At 38.6% G+C, this 13,147-nt stretch overlaps 1 protein-coding gene and 1 pseudogene across 2 annotated transcripts in view; both read left to right on the top strand.

The window, feature by feature from the left end:
* The window catches only part of LRRC69 (leucine rich repeat containing 69), a 109,279-nt gene that overhangs the window by 24,794 nt on the left and 71,338 nt on the right, over positions 1 to 13,147 (top strand). The window contains exons 4-5 of one of the 2 annotated variants that reach the window (XM_017341434.4): positions 1,980 to 2,175; positions 6,544 to 6,615. In XM_017341434.4, the coding sequence (XP_017196923.3) occupies positions 1,980 to 2,175; positions 6,544 to 6,615 (268 nt within the window). Of the gene's footprint in view, positions 1 to 1,979; positions 2,176 to 6,543; positions 6,616 to 13,147 lie in introns of those variants that run through there. The other variant, XR_016235800.1, reaches the window with a different exon arrangement.
* LOC149126266 (thymosin beta-4-like) lies at positions 11,007 to 11,233 on the top strand (annotated as a pseudogene).

Below are 13,147 nucleotides of genomic sequence, written 5' to 3' on the forward strand. Positions count from 1 at the left end.
TCTTTTTTGGGATGTATGTTTAATTTTTTATTTCAATTTCAAGGAGTGGAATTGTATAGTCATAAGGTAGGAGGGTAGGCATATATGTTACTTTTGAAGGGATTGCCAACATTTTATTTTTTTGCAAAGTAATTGTACCTTTTTATTTTTATTTTTTTACATTTTATTTAAGGTATACAAATTTCATGTATTTCATGTATACAGATTTAGGAACATAGTGATACTTCCCACACTACCCTCCCTCCTGCCCATATTCCCACCCTTCTTCCTCCTCTCTCTCTTATTCCCATTCTTAATTCTCAATTTTAACAAAGATATATATTTTTAAAGATTTTTAAATTTTATTTTACTTGAAAGTCAGAGATACGCAGAGAGAGGAGAGGCAGAGAGAGGGAGAGAGGTCTTCCATCCAGTGGTTCACTCCCCAGTTGGCTGCAATAGCAGGAACTGTGCTGATCCAAAGCCAGGAGCGAGGAGCTTCCTCCCGGTCTCCCATGTAGGTGCAGGGGCCCAAGGACTTAGTCCATCTTCCACTGCTATCTCAGGCCATAGCAGAGAGCTGGATGGAATGTGGAGCAGCCGGGTCTTGAACCAGCACCCATATGGGATGCCGACGCTTCAGGCCAAGGTGCTGGCCCCACAAAGACATATTTTCAGTAAACTTTCTTTTTTTCTTTTTTTTTTTTTTTTTTTGACAGGCAGAGTGGACAGTGAGAGAGAGAGAAAGGTCTTCCTTTTCCGTTGGTTCACCCTCCAATGGCCGCCATGGCTAGCGCACTGTGGCCGGTGCACCGCGCTGATCCGAAGCCAGGAGCCAGGTGTTTATCTTGGTCTCCCATAGGGTGCAGGGTCCAAGCACTTGGGCCATCCTCCACTGCACTCCTGGGCCACAGCAGAGAGCTGACAGTTCATAGACTGTCACCTTCACACTGTATCCTCACATGTGCTCTTGTGTTATTCCAAGAAACTTGTAAAGCCATATCTGCCATGATAGACTCCAATTTCCTTAATCTTTTTCTTTTTAAATCTAGTGACATTCCTGTCCTCCTTTTATGCCCTTACCTGATATCTTCCTCTAAACCAAAATATCTAAAACTGCAGAATTTATGGCCAAACCACTTTTGAATATTCTACAGCAATTAAGAAATACTAATATCTCTTTGGTATCAGATATATTTATGTCTACATTTATCTATACTTATGCCTATATCTGTATTTATACCTATGCCTTTGTCTAGCTGTATCTGTCTATCTAGATATGTATATGTTTTCCAGTTTCATCTTTGATGTGGTCAGTGTGTACATGTAAATGATGAAAGCAGAATTTTCTTTTTCTTACATCTAGTACTGTGTTTGAGGATATAGCTTCTGAACTCATGATAGACTTTAAACTCTAGTCATCAGTTGATGGTACTAAGAGGGTGGAGACTTAATCCACATACAATGTTCAGGAGATGAACCTTGTGAGAAGTTCTTAGGTCATGGGAATATGCCTAAGAAAGGTTGGTTTCATGAAATAGCTAGCTATAAAAGCCAACAACCTGCCAGATCATTCTCTGCTTCCTGACTCACCATGTAATTCTTCCTCTGCTTGCACTCCACATTGTCATCCTCTTGTGTCACCAGATAGCCAGATTGATGGGGTCAACTGAGCTTGGCCTTGAACCTCCAAATGTGTGAGCTAAATAAAACTTTTCTCTTTATAAAATTAGCCTTCTCAGGTATTTCCTCATGGTCATGAAAAGCTGATTAGTATATCTTGTAACTGATTACATAAAATACTTTTGACATAGTCATCTGATTATAAAATGTATTTAAATATTAAATTTCAGCAAAGACTTCTTAAGGCTCAAAGATTCAGAGTACGTGAAAACACTTGACGTAAGGCTCCGATGAGCTACTAAAAATAGACAAATGACTTCTGATAAGTCATTTTGAGACAAAGGACATTCTTATTCATATTTTTTTTTCTTTTGTAGACTAAAGAGCCTTAAGTATATGAGTATAAATCATAACCAGCTATCCAGTATTCCTACAGAACTTTGTTTCCTTGAAAATCTTTCTGAACTTCAACTTAACTACAATAAGCTCATTTGTATACCTGAAGAGATTAAGTTCTTGAAGAAGCTCCAGAAACTTTTTCTGGTGAGGAACAACATTGAAGCTTTGCCACAGGTAAGCAAAACATGGAGACACATTTGTTGTTGTTGTTGTTCTTGTAGAGAAACTCATTTCAGCATGATGGGAGAAGGCTATAGATTAGAACTGCGTATCCGAGTATGAAACATACCTTTCTCTCACTCAAATTAGATGTAGTCGGTTTCCACATCCCTATAACAGAAGAAGGTGCTAATTTGGGTTACTCGACACAACTCTCAGATGTAGTAAATAAAATTACAAGATGCCCACTTGAATTTGAATTTCAGGCAAGCAACACATGTTTATATTTTAGTAATAGTATGCTACCAATATTGTTGACACATAAACTAAAAAATATTCATGGTTTGAGATTTATGTGAACATTATGTATTTTACCTGGAAATCCTATATAAAGATCAAAACACAAATTCATTTTGGCTTTTCAATATGTGCTAGATGTCTTCCATTTTTCATCTATGTCCATTCTGTTTTTCTCTCACATGCTTATGCCTGGGAGACTGTTGTGTGTAGGCATCGGTGAGATTCTTTGTCCTCTGGCTTCCTATTGGATAGGGCCTATCAGAGACACAAGCAGGAAGTGAAAGGGTGCAAGGAGAGTGAGTAACAGATGGTATTCTTACAGTATCCTTTCTGGCAGAGTGCTGTTGGTTGACTGCATGCCTCGCTGAAAGGCCACCATTAGTTCTAGGTAGTCCACTTAGAAACAATTATTGCTTCCTTTTGGCTCTCTGAAGATTAGGGTAGTAAAGAACTCCCCAATGCTGCTAGCTTCTATTACCTTTGTGTGTTTATGGAATCATTTTTCTTGGTTTAGGGAACTTCAGCATCCTTAAGCCTGGCCAAATGAGTCCTACACTACACTTTCATGCAAAGAATGCCCATGATTACATTTATACTGTTGGGGCATTTAGTGTGATTAAATTGGTCATTGTAAATTTTGTTCTATGTTATCAATGATTTTTATGCATTACAGAAAAAAACTAACTTGCTTGGTTATGATTAATCTTCTAGTATATTATATTTTTTAAGATTTATTTATTATTTATTTGAAGGACAGGGTTACAGAGAGGCTGAGGGAGGGAGAGAAAGAGAGAGAGGTCTTCCATGCTGGTTCACTCCTCAAATGGCCACAATGGCTGGAGCTGGGCCAGTCTGAAGCCAGGAGCCAAGAGCTTCTTCCAGGTCTCCAGTGCAGGTGCAGGGACCCAAGGACTTGAACCATCTTCTACTGCTTTCCCAGGCCATAACAGAGAACTGGATTGGGAATGAAACAGCTGGGACTCGGCTGGCGCCGCGGCTCACTAGGCTAATCCTCCGCCTTGCGGCGCCAGCACACAGGGTTCTAGTCCCGGTTGGGGCACCGGATTCTGTCCCGGTTGCCCCTCTTCCAGGCCAGCTCTCTGCTGTGGCCTGGGAGTGCAGTGGAGGATGGCCCAAGTGCTTGGGCCCTGCACCCCATGGGAGACCAGGATAAGTACCTGGCTCCTGCCTTCGGATCAGCGTGGTGCGCCAGCCACAGCACGCTGGCCGCGGCGGCCATTGGAGGGTGAACCAACGGAAAAGGAAGACCTTTCTCTCTGTCTCTCTCTCTCTCACTGTCCACTCTGCCTGTCAAAAACAAACAAACAAACAAACAAAAAAAACAGCTGGGACTTGAACTAGCATCCATATGGGATGCTGGCACTGCAGGTGGCAGCTTTGCCCACTATGCTACAGTACCGGCCACTCTAGTATACTTCATAAGTTGTGTGTGTATTTGTATGTATTTACAAATATATGTTTTCTATTTATGTTTATGCCCCAATACTGATAGATCAATAATTTAATTTTCTTTCTCTAAAGTGGTCTGAGGGACAGTCAAATAATCTGTTGAGAACAAATAGACTTAGGAGCTAAAAATGTGTTTCTAAGGTGGCTTTTATGATAGTTGAGGTCATGAAAGGCTAATCTATTTGGATTTGAGTTTGTATATTAATAAGCAGAGAGAGAAAATGTATAAAACATGAAATATACTTTAACTTTTAGAAATAAAGTTTCCTTTTAATTATAATAGTTGACCTTTACAAAACTTCATACAATACATGAAAGTGGTGCTAAAAATTATAATTCAAACACACATTTGAATTCCATTACTTAAGTATAGAGTTATGTAGACTTCTGCTGCTATAAAAGTAAGGTTTACATATCTATGGTTTGGTCATAATGGCAGCAATATCTTAAAACTCCAACAAAGAAATTCAGAGTTCATATACAAAGATAGAATATTAGGAACCAAAATGTGAGTGTTCAACATAGGGCCTAGTGTATCATTTCCTGAAGTATTCTTCAAAGAACACAAGTCCTGAGTATTCCTCTGGAACAATATATGATCAGAAAGGCTGTCATAGACTGAATGTTGGTGTCCCTCCAAAATTCATTTATTAAAATACTAGTCGTCAATGTGATGGCATTAGGAAGTGAAGCCTTTTAAGTTTGTTAGTTCATGAGGGTCGAGCTCTTGTGAGTGGAATTAAGAGATGTGTAAAGCAGACCTCAGAGAGCTCTCTAGCTGTTTCCACATGTGGGGATACAATGAGAAGTTGGCAGTTTGCAACCAAGAAGAGAGCCCTCACCAGAACCTGACCATGTTGAAATCCTGCTCTTAGACTTCTAGACTCCAGAATCATGGGAAGTAAATTTCTGTTTATAAGCTAACCAATCTGTGGTACTTTGTTACACAAGCAGCCTGGCCTGAATAAAACAGGTGCTAATGACCTCTTCTTGTAGATTCACAGAATATATTAGTATATTAAAAATAATGAGCAGTTCTGCAGTAAAGATGCTTAACTTCATTAAATTAGTTTCCTGAATTTAACTTAGAACTCTTTTTTTGCATTTAATATCTATTAATATTCCATGGATTGTGCCTTGGGAATGTTGGAGTCATTAAAATTAAAATTTAAAAAATGCAACTCATATGTTTTTATTAATCATAATGAATATTTTTTCTTTATTTTTAATTTAAAAAAATTTTTTTTGACAGGCAGAGTGGACAGTGAGAGAGAGAGAGACAGAGAGAAAGGTCTTCCTTTTCCGTTGGTTCACCCTCCAATGGCCGCCACGGCCGGCGTGCTGAGGCTGGCGCATGGCACTGATCCGATGGCAGGAGCCAGGTACTTATCCTGGTCTCCCATGGGGTGCAGGGCCCAAGCACTTGGGCCATCCTCCACTGCACTCCCTGGCCACAGCAGAGAGCTGGCCTGGAAGAGGGGCAACTGGGACAGAATCCGGCGCCCCGACTGGGACTAGAACCCTGTGTGCTGGCGCCGCAAGGCGGAGGATTAGCATATTGAGCCGCGGCGCCAGCCCATAATGAATATTAGCCTCCCACTCAGTTCCTAGAATGTGGTTGGCACTAAATATGTGATTGCTTATATAAAAAATATACTCTTTAACAAAGCATGGCATTCATCTGTTGTTTTTGTTTAACTAGTATCCAGCGCTGCTACTTTCCATAATGGCATTATTATTTGGCTTTGTAATATCTTTTCTTCCTCAATCAATCTGTGAGGTTTGTTTAGAGCTGATGGACCCAAGTCAGACCAGACTTGGCCAATCAAATATTTTATCACCTTGGACACAATGATTTCTTCAAGGATTGGTAGATTTTAGCTAGGCCAGTGAGATGGAAATTTGCTAGATTTATGAGAAATAAATTTTTTTATGCTGGAATTACTTTATCAGAAGAATATCATCCCAGATCTGCTAGTATGTATCTTGCCATTCTTTAAGAAGGAATGATTTTGGGTATGTCATTTGAGTATGCAGGTAGACACATCCCTTTATAAGGAAAGGATTGTGGTAATGCTGTGCTAAGCCAGAAGTAGATGTATAACAAATCTTGGCTGAATTATCACAAAAGGCAAAATTTCAAGATTACATTTGTTCTTTGTATTTTAATTACATATAATATCTATTTAGTACTTACCACATATTAAACACTTTAGTAAGCACTTACAGCTTAGTGACTCATTTAATTTATTCTACAAACCACATGAAGTGGGGTTTTCTATTAGCATTTCCATTCTACCAATGAAGAAATTGAAGTACAAAGACACAAAGAAATTGGCTCATAGTTACAAATACTAGTTGCCAGAGATAAGATTTCAAGCTAGAAGTGCTCTAACTCATAGCTACTGTGTTATGTTGCCCTGGAGCGGTTAGAAGAAATAGAGAACTCAAAGATGTCTGGCACCTTGGGCCATAGAATCTCCTTGGGGCAGATATACTGAAAAATTCATCAGGTAGAAAGATGGTAGCCTCCATCAAGTCTGAACTCAAAAGAAACACTTATGATTTTAGATATTAGATTTTTAAAAACATTTCTTTTGTTTTCTGACACAGGGACTTTGTGATCTTAAAAAACTAAGAATCCTAGATGTAGCTGGAAATATTATTCAGGTATTTCCATCAAAAGTAAGTAGAATCAACTTCTATTATCATAGAAAAAAATTCTGTTTATGCTCTTGGAAGTATAAAAATATGGGCAGCCAGTGATACCTGTAGTAATTGGAACCTTGAATTATACAAATGACTCAAAACCTTGCTTTGCTCTAGCGTCTCAAAGATTTCTCTCTCACTCCTTTCTTTGTGTTCTGCAGTGAACTTGTTGACCTAGATGAGCTCTGATTGTTATAATAAATATTTTAATATATAAGTGATGATTAGTTTTTCATTATAGTTATAGCTGCTTTTCATCACCTCTGACTTCTTAAAAATATGAATTTATAGATCACAAATTTTTATCCCTAATAATTAATTTAATGGTGACGCATTTGTTGTTTTTAAGGCATAGACAGTAAAAATGCACATTTTTTCCCATCTGGAAATGAATTTTTGTTTTGTTTTGTTTCAAATAACTGGGAAACACTTGGTAACTTCTAACTTTGGGGAAAGAAATCTAGGTTTTTAAATATTGCATTTTTATTTACAAGAGAACATGCTTAAACATTCAAAGTAACAGTTAGAAATCCATCAATCCAGAAAGCACTCCATAAATAGTTGTTTTTCTATTAGTTGTTTTTTTGGGTTGATACACAGCAGGTTGAGGTTTCAGTCCTTTTTGCTCCCTAGAGACATATTTTATACTAAAGATTTTTCAAATATTAGAAAGATCAGTGTAAAATCTATGTTTAAAAGACTATATATAGTGTTTTTATTGTGGTAATATATATATGTGTATATATATATAATATAAAATTTACCTTCGGTTGTTGCTTCTTCCATGATGCCATTATAACAGGGAAAACAAAATAGAGTAATTCAAGTATGTCTTTCTGTTTGACTATAAGCTTCCCAAGAGAAGAAATACTTTTTTCCCACCTCTATACCTATAATACCTTGAACGTCATCAATTTAATAAGTATTTGTTACATGAGTAAACCTAAATAATGTTCTTAAACTACATTCAGTATGCAACTTAGTAGTGCTGTTAATTTGCTATTTCTTTGACAAAGTAATTTTGTACTCATAATTTTGGTGACACATAATTACCTAGATCCCAGTAATTTAAAATAATTTTGACAGGATCTGAGTTGTTTTGCTTTGGTAGCACCTGTGTCAGAAATGTCTGTAAATATCTTAAAATAAGAAAACTCCAAATTCAACTGAACTTTGGTCCAACTGATTCAAGATTCGTTCTACACATTTGAAGAAGGGGCAGCTGGTGGGACAAATGACAAACAGAGGAAATGAAGGACATCAGATAGTGCTGTCATGATCAGCAAAAGAATAATTTTCAATATAATGATAGTGGACACCAAAATTAATTATGTTATGCCTTTAGGGAGGCAGACCAGTGTATAAATAAAGAACATGACTTTGGAGTTTTTTTTAATTTTATCTAATTAATACAAGTTTCATGTATTTCACACGTACAGATTTAGGAACATAGTGGTATCTCTCATCCTACTCTCCCTCCTGCCCATGTTCCAACCCCTCTTCATCTTCCCTCTCCCATTCCCACTCTTGATTCTTACAAGGATGTATTTTCAATTTACTTAATGATAGTAAACTTAACCCTACCCTATGTGAAAGATTCAACACATAGCATGAAAAAAAAAATCCCCACTGTTCCTCAATGGAAATGACAAAGGCTGTAAGCAATCATTGAATCTCAAAATGTCCATTTCACTCCAATACATTTACATTTTAGGTATCCTATTTGTTACCTTGGATCAGTGCGAACATATGATATCTGTCTTTTTGGGACTGGCTTATTTTTTTTTTTAAGAGGCAGAGTTAGACAGTGAGAGAGAGAGACAGAGAGAAAGGTCTTCCTTTTTCCATTGGTTCACCCCCCAAGTGACCGCTATGGCCGGCGCGTTGTGGTCGGCGTGCTGCGCTGATCTGAAGCCAGGAGCCAGGTGCTTCCTCCTGGTCTCCCATGTGGGTGCAGGGCCTAAGGACCTGGGCCATCCTCCACTGCACTACTGACCGGGACTAGAACCCTGGGGTGCCGGCGCCGCAGACGGAGGATTAGCCTGGTGAGCCATGGAACCAGCCTGGGACTGGCTTATTTAAATAAGTATAATGGTTTCCAGTTGTGTCCATTTTGTTGCAAAAGACAAAATTTATTTTTTTAATAGCTGAATGTACTCCATAATGTGTATATATCATAATTTCTTTATGTAGCCAACAGTCGATGGCCATCTGGGTTAATTCAATATCTTAGTTAGTGTGAATTGTCCTGCAATGAACATGGGGTAGACATAACTTTTCATATGCTTATTTCTTTTTTGTTTGGGTAAATTCCCAGGAGTAGGATGGTTGGGTCATATGGTAGGTCTATTCATATTTCTGAAGTATCTACATACTGTCTTCTACAGTGGCTATACTAGTTTACATCGCACAAACTAGATTATAGTATCTTTTCCCCAATATCATTGACAGCATTTGTTGGTTTTGTTGTTTTTATTGTTTCTGTGTGAGAGCCTTTCTAACTGGGGTGAGGTGAAACCTCATTGTGGTTTTAATTTGCATTTCCCTTCACTTTTCTGAGTTCCTTTGGCAGTCCAGAAGCTTCTCAGCTTGATGTAATACCATTTGTCAATTTTGGCTTGGATTGCCTGTGATTCTAGGGTCTTTTCAAAGATGTCTTGTGGAGTTTCCCCAATGTTCTCTAGTTATATGATATTTGATCATATATTTAGGTCTCTGATGAATTTTGAGTGGACTTCTATGGAAGGTGTAGGGTAAGGGTCTTGTTATACCTCTGCACACATAGATCCGGTTTTCTCAGCACCATTTGTTGAAGAGAATGTCTTTGCTCCACGGATTGATTTTAGCTCCTTTGTCAAAGATACATTGGTTGTAGGTGCATGGACTGATTTCTGGAGTTCCTATTCTGTCCCATGGCTCTGCATGTCTCTTTTTTCGCCAGTACCAGGCATTTTGATGATAACTGGCCGTAGTATGTCTTGAAATCTGATATTGTGATGCCTCTGGCTTTGTTTTTCTTGTAGATGATTGCTGTAGCTATTCAGGGCCTATTGTGTTACCATATGAATTTTAGCATTGTTTTTTACAGATCTGAGAAGAATGTCATTGGTATTTTGATGATCTTGATTCTTCCAATTCATGAACATGGAACATTTTTCCATTTTTTTGTATCTTCTGTTTATTTCCTTAATGTTTTGTAATTCTCATCATAGGGGTTTTTGACATCCTTGGTTATTCCAAAGTATTCAATATTTTTATAGCTATTGTGAATGGGATTGATATTAGAAGTTCTTTCTTAGCTATGGCATTGTCTGTGTTTACAAAGGCTGTTGATTTTTGTGTGTTAATTTTATAACCTACCACTTTACCAAACTCTTCAATGAGTTCCAACAGTCTCTCAGCGGAGTCTTTTGGATCCCCTATACATAGGATCATGTCATCTGCAAATGGGGATAGTTTGATTTCCTCCTTTCCTACTTGTATCCCTTTGATTTCTTTTTCTTGCCTAATAGCTCTGACTAACCCTTCCAGGAGTATATTGAATAGCAATGGTGTCTGGGTCTGGATCTCAGTGGGGATGTTTCCAGTTTTTCTCTATTCAATAGGATGCTGGCCCATTATTCTCTGTTATAACATTGAGTTTTAGTACTCTGTTTAGGATCTGCTTGTACAATAGGTATAAATCTTCTATTTTAGTTTTAAGTGACACTTTTTGGGTACTTTCTCTGTGGCCAAATCTTCTGTGAAGTATTAGACACAAAGATTTGAAGAATTGCTACCCTCAGGGAGTTCTCAAAAGGTAAGTGAATCAAGCCGGCGCCGTGGCTCAATAGGCTAATCCTCCACCTTGCGGCGCCGGCACACCGGGTTCTAGTCCCGGTTGGGGCGCCGGATTCTGTCCCGGTTGCCCCTCTTCCAGGCCAGCTCTCTGCTATGGCCAGGGAGTGCAGTGGAGGATGGCCCAGGTGCTTGGGCCCTGCACCCCATGGGAGACCAGGAAAAGCACCTGGCTCCTGGCTCCTGCCAGGATCAGTGCGGTGCGCCGGCTGCAGCGGCGGCCATTGGAGGGTGAACCAGCGGCAAAAGGAAGACCTTTCTCTCTCTGTCTCTCTCACTGTCCACTCTGCCTGTCAAAAAAAAAAAAAAAAAAAAAAAAAGGTAAGTGAATAAATATGGATGTTGCCCTATAAGAACTTTGGAATTTATGTTTGGAGAAATCTCTAGAAATTAAAGTGGGTCCTGGAGAGATCACAGGGAAAAGGTAAATACAGCATTTTAAAATTAGAAAAATTAAAGGGCTCAGTGGTGGCCATTGCCTAGGTTGGATTTAGTTTGTTCAGTGGTCTCCCTTGGCCTCCTCTGCAGCCATGTCTGACAAACCTGATGTGGCTGAGATGAACAGTTCAATAAGTAGAAACTGAAGAAGATAGAAACACAAGAAAAAAAATCCACTGCCTTCAAAAGAAACGATTGAAGAGGAGAATCAAGCAGGTGAATCATAATGAGGTGTAGCCTGTCAGTATGGACTGTACATTCCACAGGCATTGCCTTCTTGTTTTACTTCTCTGAGCTGTTTAACTTTGTAAGATGCAAAGAGGTTGGATCAAGTTTAAATGACTGTGCTGCCCCTTTCACATCAAAGAATGGAGAATGACTGATGTCCAATGCTATGCCTTCCTCATCCATCTCCCTTCTGTCTTGCAGGGAGGGAAAAGAATGTGCATATTGGTGAAGGAAGAAGCTGGGTGGGACTATGTTGAAATCTAGAGGGAAAACCAAGATGACCTAAGATGTACAGCAGGCTGTAAAATAGAGTTTAATCCGAGTGCCTTTTTTTGTTCAAATATTTTTAATTTTTGGAATGAACAATTTTTAAATATGTAAATAAAGTTTTAAAACCTTAAAAAAAGAAAAATTAAAGAAAACAACAATAATTAGCTTGGAAAATGAAGAGAGGCAGATAGGCAGTGATTTTATTGTTGAATTAAAAATGTGAAGGAGGAAAATGTCCAATTATTTTCACATTTTTTTAAAGATTTGTTTTATTTGAAAGGCAGAGTTACAGAGACAGATGGAGCTCTTCCAACCACTGGTTCACTCCCTAGAGGGCCACAATGGCCTGGCATGGCCAAAGCTGGGAGCCAGAAGCCTCTTCTGTGTCTCCCACATGGATGGCAGGGGCCCAAACACTTGGGCCATCTTCTGCTGCTTTTTCCAGGCCATTAGGGAGCTGGATAGGAAGTGGAGCTACTGAGATACGAACCGGTGTTGCAGGTCATGGATGTACCTGCTATGTCACAACACCAGCCCCTATTTTCATAATTTTTGACAGGAGGGGAAAATCTGTTGTTATTTGCTGCTGAAAGGCTTTGTATTGATAGGATATCAGAGTGGGATTTCTGGGAGGGAAGTGCTACCAATCTCTTTCTCTAGATTCTAAAAGAAAGTGTAGAAAACTTAGCTTCTGAAGCAGTTGTGATTCAGTCCTTTTGACAGGGAGAAAAGCAATTTACTGTTTTTCATTCCTTTGAATTTTTTTTAATCTTTTAAGCACAGATTTTCTGTCTTCTCTTTCTCTGAGGAGTCCAGTTATTTTTCAAAGTGCAATCATTTGAAGAAAAAGTAGACGTGATGAAAGTGAGAAAAAAGTTTTAATGATCATCACCAGGAGCATCAAGAGGTTTGTCTTTGATGTGCAGTTTATACTAAAATACCACATACAGAACATTGCAGACCTAACAGAAAACTTCACTTTTCAGTTGCATTCTTGCTCAGAATCTTCCTTTAGAACTTTAATCACCTGAATATTAATCTGAACATTTCATATTGATAAATGGCATTAAGTGTTATCTTTCTGGATCAGCACTTTGCAATTGTTAGTAATTTGCAAGTTTGAGAAGCAATTTTATATGTCTATTTGATATTTTATGATTCTTTAAAAAGACAGATTTGTATCATTCTTCCTGTTTGAAAATGAGGGAATTGAGCCTCCAGGGAAGTAACTTGACTGAAATAGTTTCCTGCAAACTTGAGTATGCATCAGAATCTCTTGGTTCTTAGAACCCAAAAAGTTGGACCCCAACCCCCGAGTTTCTGAGTCAATAGGCTGGAGAGCCCTAGAATTTGCCTTTCTACTTATGTCCTCAAGTGATTCTGATGTTGCAAGTTTGGAGACCACAGTTGGAGAACCACTGGCCCAAATCATAAACCAGTGCTTGAGCTTGACCTTGAACTCAGTAGTTCAAACTGCAAGCTCATGATTCCTCCCATATTATTAGCACACTGCCTCTGAGAATCTTCTTTGTTTCAGGAGTGACTGGAAAGGGTATTCTCTGTTAAACTGCACAAATAAAGATGACTTTTTTTTTTTTTATCTAACTGGGATTTGGGTTCTGAGAATTTCACTATGTCCTTAACTAAAATGATACTCAAGGAACATTCCTTGAACAATAGAATTCTTGTACTGTCTGAAAAATACTTCACATAGAAACTAGGATTTTGGGGTGGA

Source organism: Oryctolagus cuniculus, chromosome 6 (assembly GCF_051225735.1).
Source record: "Oryctolagus cuniculus isolate XC-2025 breed Fujian yellow rabbit chromosome 6, ASM5122573v1, whole genome shotgun sequence".
Lineage (NCBI taxonomy): Eukaryota > Metazoa > Chordata > Mammalia > Lagomorpha > Leporidae > Oryctolagus > Oryctolagus cuniculus.